At 33.0% G+C, this 8,514-nt stretch overlaps 2 protein-coding genes across 2 annotated transcripts; one reads left to right on the top strand and one right to left on the bottom strand.

The window, feature by feature from the left end:
• Nucleotides 1–1,251: 1,251 nt before the first annotated feature.
• LOC131614517 (uncharacterized) lies at nucleotides 1,252–1,656 on the bottom strand. The gene has a single exon (XM_058886090.1). The coding sequence runs from the start codon at nucleotides 1,654–1,656 to the stop codon at nucleotides 1,252–1,254; it is 405 nt and encodes a 134-aa protein (XP_058742073.1).
• Nucleotides 1,657–3,463: 1,807 nt separating this feature from the next.
• LOC131612204 (phospholipase A(1) DAD1, chloroplastic) lies at nucleotides 3,464–4,948 on the top strand. Its single transcript, XM_058884012.1, has one exon. It carries the CDS (start codon nucleotides 3,542–3,544, stop codon nucleotides 4,910–4,912), a length of 1,371 nt encoding a protein of 456 aa, XP_058739995.1. The 5' UTR covers nucleotides 3,464–3,541; the 3' UTR covers nucleotides 4,913–4,948.
• The last annotated feature ends 3,566 nt before the right edge of the window (nucleotides 4,949–8,514 follow it).

Here is an 8,514-nt window from a genome sequence, read left to right as displayed (position 1 = left end):
TACTAACAACCCTTGTGAAATAAATCGCAATAAGGTTAATTTGCCCTTCAAGCCTACCCAACCTAAATCACAACGAGTTAGTTCAAAGACATCTGATCAGACAACAATATAACATTGCATCGGCGAGAGGCTTTAACCACCACTTAATCATTAATGCGGTGTTGAAATTCAAACACCTTGAAAACTACATATCTCAGCATATCTAAAAAGAACCAGAGATCAAAGTATAGAATCCACTATCAACACCAACAAATTGTAGCGTGAGCAAGTGGCGGAGTCAGCAATTTTAGGGAGTCTGAGCAAAAATTTTAGGGATACTCTATTTGTTTAAAAAATTTGCCCTTGATTTTGTCCAAACATTTCACACATTGTTTTTATTAATTTTGTCCTTAATTTTATCTAAAAATTATTAATTTTGCCTCTCGTGTTGTCTAAAAATCAACTATTAAGTGAGGAGTATACAAAGAAAGGAGGGGTTGAGCCCGGGCGCGTGCCCGGACTCGCTGGGCTGTAGATCCGCACATGGCGTGAGCACAACAACTGTCTAAATCAAAGCAATACCACTAAAAACAAGCCCAACCTCCGCAATCAGACACCAAAGCGACTCCGAACCAACCACCAAATATGTCATCAGATTCAAACGCGGGAGAACCAAAAAGGTCCATCGGAAATGACAACAAAACTCATAGTCAAGGAGAACTAAGCGATGTTGAATTTATAAGAACTTGAATCTTATATATTATTTTAGAATCCCTCTTCCTTAACAAAATTAAATAATGTGGAACTTTTTCAATTAACCCTAACAAATTAAGGGTAGAAAAACTTAAAAATAGACATCGCGTCACCAAAATCGAAGGCTACAATATCTAATCGACTGTTTTTTCTTTTGGACAAGAAAACCGACTATTTAAATTAAGAGAAAGAGTAAAAGAGAATTTATAGGTTGGCTTAGAAAGAAGACAGAGAAAAGAAATTATGAATTCTAAAAGAAATACCAACCGGAATCAAAACAAAACAGTGTTTTAAAAAAATGTAATTTACTTATAAATATATAATTAATCAAATTTATTAAATATGTTTTTTATTTGAATTGGTAATAGAAAGGACCTATTATTCTTAATATTGATTTCTATACACTCTGGGTTTCCCCTGGAGTTTTTAATTGCAGTCCATTTGTTATCTGAAATGCGAAATTTTTTATTTTATATCCATACACTTACTTTTTTTTTTTTTGATGGGAAGATAATTTCATTAAGAAACAACAGCTGGTACAACAAGAGGGTTCTCCAAGGATGGATAGACCCCAATCCAAGTCTTAGAACCAATTACATAAGCTAGTTTAGCCAAATTATGAGCTTGAACATTACAGTTTCTGCTATGAAATAAAAGAGATGAGAAAGTAAAACTAGAGAGCAAGGATTTAATATCCAAAACCACAGGTTCCAAAGCTGCCAACTTAAGAATATGATTAACACTATCCACCACCACCTTTGCATCAGACTTTATCACAATTCTCTCCAGCTGCAATTCCGAAGCCACGTCAAGACCCCACCTAATAGCCATTGCCTCCCCAACTGCAACCTCAACCGACACATCTTCTCGTTTGCAGGCCGATAGGGATATATTATGCTGATGGTCTTTAATAACGCATCCCATGGTCAACCTACCAGAATCAGAAATGCTTGCATCTACATGGATGAAGTGAACCTCCTGCTTGCTTTGCTCTGGCCCAATACCATCCAGATTCTCTCTTCTGCTAGCAGAGTTCCACTTGTTGAATTCTACTACGCTATTCACAGCTTCCGACGCCGTAGTGACTGGCGATGGAACTTTGGCTTGGTATAACTTGGAGTTTCGGGCCAACCAGATTTTATAGACCAGGGAACAAAGGACTTGCGCACTAAAAACGTCTCCACTAAATATGAAACCATCGATTTTAACTTCTTTTTTTTTTTAAAATTATTATTTAATTTTTCACCTTTTCAAATTAGTAAAAGTGCACTCTTATAAAATATGTTGGTTGGATTTTGAGTCTGTTTGGTAAGACAAAAAACGAGCTTTTAGCTTTTAGCTTTTCAGCTCGTATTAATAAAAAAACTATGTTTGGTAACTCTATTTTAGCTTTTAGCTTGTAGCTTTTTTACTAGCTTTTAGCTTTTTTTTCAAAAACTAATTGAAGTAGCTTTTGAGCTTGTAGCTTTTAGCTTGTGAGTTTTTCTTTCATTAATACCCTTATTATTTTAACTAAAATATATTATTACCCTCATTAATTAAAATGCCATTAATGTCATTTTGTGTCTATCAGCTAATGAAACAGCTAATTTACCAAACACTCACATTAACTTATCAACTATCAGCTACCAGCTACCAGCTAAAAGCTACCAGTTATCAGCTATCAACTAGTTTTACCAAACAGACTTAAAGTCCTATATTTATTTGGAATTGAAAAAATGAGAGACGTGATTCATATTCACATTGTCTTAAGATTTTGGATGCATATCTGATGTTAAGGTCTCTTGTAATTATAAAAGTTTGGTTCATTAACACTTTCGAGTCTTGCTTCCGAAACTTCTCCAACAGTATTCTCGTACAATTTTTTAAAATAACTTTTATCATAAAATATACTATAAATTAGACATTAATAAGAAAATAAAAGTGTTATTAATATATATTAATATATAGTACAAATATGATGTGAAAAAAAAAAAGAGACAAACTATTTTAATTTGAAATAGAAGACTAATTATATAAATAGAGTAAAATAAGAAAATCAAAATATAATTAATTCTAAAATATAAAAGCAAACAATGATACAATATTACAATTTTCAATCTCGCAAATTCTTTCTACTTCTATCAAAAATGCTATTCTTACACCAATTCTTACACCTACACCGTATGTACGGACGACACTGTTCATGTACGGACGATACTGTTCATGTACGGACGAATACTATTCATGTACGGACGAATAAAATTCATGTACGGACATTTATTTTTAATACCTGGAAATGCATTAACCAACTTCATTACTGCATTAACCAAATTTTTACACTGCATTAACCAACTTTGATGACTGCTAAAAATTAATTTTAATACCTGAATGTTGCATTAACCAACTTTATTACTGCATTAACCAAGTTTTTACACAGCATTAACCAAGTTTGGTGACTGCTAAAAATTATTTTTAATACCTGTATGTTACATTAACCAACTTCAGTACTGTATTAACCAAATTTTTACACTGCATTAACCAAATACGGTGAACACTGTTTGGTGTAAGTATTTGGTGTAATAAATGGTGTAAGAATAGCAATACTCTACTTCTATTGATAATTTTACTTGTATTACCTCTATTTTTTTTATCATATTATCACTCAATCACAAGCACACTCTTTCTCTCTATTTCCCCTATAAAATCCTCATCACTCACTCATAAATTTCCCTCCCAAAACAACAACACATTCATAACAAACTTCCCTCATTTCTAATATTCCATCTCTTTTTACTCATAACCATTCTCAACAATCTCTCAATTCACTATGACACCCTTAAACCACGCCACACCCCACATTTCTTTCTCCAAAACCACACCCTTCACTATCAAACCACAATGCATAACACTCATTCAACCACTCAATCCCAACACAAAACAACACTCTCACGATACCTTAAAAACCAAACACAAAACAACAAACCTTTCATCATCCAAATCAACAACAACAACAGTAAAACCATTACCATTACCAACAAAAGTAAGCAAAAAATGGAAAGAATACCAAGGAATAACCAACTGGAAAGGCTTACTAGACCCCTTAGACAACAACCTCCGTTCCGAAATCCTCCGCTACGGCCATTTCGTCGAGGCCGCCTACAAATCCTTCGAATTCGACCCTTCCTCCCCAAACTACGCCACCAACAAATTCCCCAAAACCACACTCTTCAAAAAATGCGGCCTACCAAAAACCGGCTACAAACTAACCAAACACTTACATGCAACTTCGTCGATCCAACTACCTAGCTGGATCGACAAAGCACCATCATGGCTCGCAACAAATTCAAGCTACATTGGTTACATAGCTGTTTGCAAGAACAAAGACGAAATCAAACGACTCGGTCGAAGAGACATCGTTATCGCATTCAGAGGAACAACAACTTGTTTAGAATGGCTCGAGAATCTTCGAGCCACTCTAACCAACATTAATCCATTACAATTCAACAATAGTATCAGTCCTCATGGATTAATCATCGATCATGAAAAAAATAATCAACCCATGGTAGAAAGTGGGTTTCTTAGTCTCTACACTTCAAAATGTTCTAAACATGCTCCTTCCTTACAAGAATCTGTTAGAACCGAAATCGATCGAATTCTTAAAACATACAAAGGTGAAAATCTGAGTTTCACTATAACCGGACACAGTCTAGGAGCAGCATTAGCGATACTTACAGCCTACGACATTCGAACATGTTTTAGAAAAACCTTCCACCGGAAACTGTTAGTGACGGTAATCTCATTCGGCGGACCGAGAGTCGGAAACCGGAGCTTCCGGTCACTTCTAGAAAAAGAATCAATCAAAGTGTTACGTATAGTGAACTCTGAAGACGTTGTAACGAAAATGCCTGGGTTTGTTTTCGACGATGACGTGGAAGAGAATAGTGGTGACGTGGAGGATGGTGAAGATGACGTGGCGTGGGATATGCCACGGTGGATACAAAAGCGAGTGGAGGAGATGAGGTGGGTGTACTGTGAGGTTGGGGAGGAGTTACGGTTATGTAGCAGAGATTCGCCGTACCTGAAAAGCGTGAATATGGCCACGTGTCATGATTTGAAGACGTATTTGCATCTTGTTGATGGGTTTGTCAGTTCTTCCTGTCCTTTTAGATCTACTGCCAGGAGGTTTCTTCACCGGTAGTTTTTCACAGAATGTGTAAGTTTTTTGCAGAGAAAGATGATAGTACATCATACACATATTTGGGTTTTCATGTATAGTTTTTTTTTTTTTTTGGGTTATACATATATAGATTATTTTATATTGTCTAGTTTTTCATTTTTGAAATAATATAGTTTGGATAATTCATGGTTGAATTGAAGATCAAAAGATTCATTTGACGAGACTGTTTTGTGTACTTAATCTAACTTAATTTCTTCCACTATTGTATAATGAATCTAGTTTAGATTCTAGAAGAAAATCTATATTCTAATTTATATTTTTTTTATAATAAAGTTAAGGTGAATTGGATTTTAGAAATTAACAAAATTAGTATAAATTAACAATTTATGTTTTAATTTTGATCATTGTTAATGTGGTTAGACCTAACTCAACTCTACAAAACCGACTTGTAAGGTGAACATTGTCCTACTTATAAGGACATATTCAAGGCATATATTATCCGATGTGGGACTCTTAACAATAATAATTTGATTTTACCACTAAATTTTATATATTTTATCAGTTTAATATAAATAATATATTTCAAAAATAAATCTCAAACATACATTTTTGTGCGTAAAAGGAATGATTTTTTACATGTGTAGTAATTTACATGTGTAATTATTAAGAAACATCATAGGCACAGATGCGAGTTCGAATTTATGATTTTTTTTTATTTATTTTTAAAAGATGAAATTTAAATTATTAAATTATTTGCTCAAACAAATATATTGTTGTTATTTAAATAAAAAAATTTATTTCTTTTTGTATCGATTGAATTAACAGTTGTTTTAACTGTATTTATATAAAGTGGATTTTTACTGTATCAAATTTTAGATATTTAAATACTACTACTTCACATATATGAAAGACTAAAGTATAATCTCTCAAGATTCAAAGTGAAATGAATCTCATCTGTCAAATATAAATCACATTTGAGATAATTCATTACCATGTATAGAACAAGCACAAAGGTGGAGACAATAAAGTCTAATTTACTTTACTCATATGCAATTAATGTCCTTGAAAAAACCACTAGAGACTTGGATCTTCTGCCATCGTGGCAGCAGCTATGTAAGTGTAACCATTCGAATTAAACATATCAGAAATATATCCTTTTCTAGTATCTTTGGATTTATAGAATATTATGGAATGAAATGGAATAAAATCATGTTTTAACGTCTAGATTGATTAAAATTGAATGAAAAGGAGTGGGTATATGATGGAATGCATTAATCCTATCCCAACAAAATAGGAATGTTCATTAAAAAAACAAATGATTGTTTATCAAAACCAAAAATCTAATCCAATGATTATCATTTAATTCTCCTATCTCCTATTTTAAATATATATATATATATATATATATATATATATATATATATATATATATATATATATATATATATATATATATATATATATATATATATATATATATATAAAAGAAGAGTTATATTTACTCAAAGAATAAGTTATTATAACTTACTCCACATCTTGACCATTTATTATTTTCAATCTAATGGTTAAAAATAATAAGGAATAATTTTCTCTCTCCATATTTAATTACTTATTATTTTTAACCATTAGATTGAAAATAATAAATGGTCAAGATGTAGAGTAAGTTATAATAACTTACTCTTGGAGTAAATATAACCCTCCTCATATATATATATATATATATATATATATATATATATATATATATATATATATATATATATATATATATATATATATATATATATATATTATCATATAAAGTTTCTATTATCAATTTAAAAAACATATTATTAAAAAACTATTATTTATGTTAATGTTTGTTTGTTTCATAATTCAACAATAACATTTTTAAATTCTATTCAATGTTATTAAACATTTTTAAAATTAATTAATTTATCTTTATTAAAATTTTTAATAGCAAATATGTGTATGGACACTTAAGTACCTATGGGATATGGATACAAGTAATGTTTCGTTCAAGAATTAGAAATGATTGATGACATGGTGAAACATAGTTCATATGCGGTGAAGGGTACTTCTGATGCAGCAAAACAAGGTGGATTGTAAGGTTAGCACTTCAACGCCTAATGAATGAATGAGAAGTAGGTTAAGCGTGACAATGAGTAAAGTACCAAGACCTCGACGCGCGCAAAGCTTTGTATATGAAAGACGGTTAGAACTACCTTCGTTTAATCTGACTTTTTGCACGGATCACCGTCCGATTAGATCTGACGGTGGGAAGTTGATAGGAGGTTAAAATTAGGTGCTACGTACTTGAGTGAGGTATATTATATTCCCCATGCATTCCCTCACAGTGCATGCTATTAGGCTTTGACATGTGGGCCTTGTGAGCGACACATAATTGTTTCCTTTAAGCCTTTATTCCTGCTTGTTGGAACTAGCGTTTTGTTATGCGGGCTTCTAATCTTATCCCTGGTAGAAGGGATGAGAATGGCCTTGACACCAATAACATTGGGAATATGCATATTCAATGTCTTCCTTGAAACTCACAACATTTCACTAGAGGATTTTGATGTGTGGCCCGAGATCTGACAGTAATGATGCCTCCTCATCTTATCCCTAGTAGAAGGGACGGGAATGGCCTTGCCACCAATAACATTGGGAATATGCATATTGAATGTCTTCCTTGAAACTCACAACATTTCACTAGTGGATTTTGATGTGTGGCCCTAGATCTGACAGTAATGATGCCTCCTCATCTTAGGCTACTTGAGAATTTTGAAAAATTCGAGGGAAGATCATGATTGTTGGTATTATGGTCACGCTCCCTAATGTTTGTTTTCATTGATCGTATTATTGTTTAAAGAATATATAAAGGGATCTTGGGTAATTATCCTTTATTTTATCATTCGTGAGACTTTGAGAATTCTTCCCATATTTTCTACAATTTCCCTTTTGTGTCTATTAACAATTTCCCATTGGCAACCATTCCAACATCTTTGCATCATGTTCTCAGGAAACTATTGCTCTACGCAAATCATCAAGTTCCCATTAGTCTTTTTCTTTTTTGTATGTTTTGTCTTCACTATGGTTTTTTGGAAGATTGAGATGGAGTATTTGAAGAAATGAGTTGTGGCAGAGGGTTGGAAGGTATATGGTAGCCTCTCCCCTAATGAGTTGTCAGAGGTTTTTCTTTTCTTACTTTTCCCTTGATGAATCCCATTGTCGTAGATAATTTCATGCAGGAACGCAAGGCCCGAACTTATATCAGTGTGCATCTTCGTGCTTTCAGTTATGACCCCACAAACGAAGAAGTATGGTGGTGGTTGGAGTCATATTCTCGTGCTTATACTTATGGTCGTTCTTTTTATATGTTTGCAATAATTCTAATATGTACAACTCTCACCCAGGAACTTTGAATGAGATGGAAGACAATTTATATGTGTGGATGGACCCAGAAACATTAGATGTCATATCCTTCTTCGTTGGTAAAATGGTTAGATCATGCTCTCATTAAGACGAGTTCCTTGTCGAACACGGGAGAACTTTCTTCGAAAGGGAACAAAAGGGTATGTAACAAGTAAGAAGGTTGTGTCATCCCTCTTCATTAATGTTTTTTT

The sequence above is a fragment of the Vicia villosa genome, linkage group LG6 (genome assembly GCF_029867415.1).
Source record: "Vicia villosa cultivar HV-30 ecotype Madison, WI linkage group LG6, Vvil1.0, whole genome shotgun sequence".
NCBI classification, from domain to species: domain Eukaryota; kingdom Viridiplantae; phylum Streptophyta; class Magnoliopsida; order Fabales; family Fabaceae; genus Vicia; species Vicia villosa.
The sequence above is the reverse complement of the archived record's forward strand: the minus strand, read 5'-3'. Positions and strand labels throughout refer to the sequence as shown.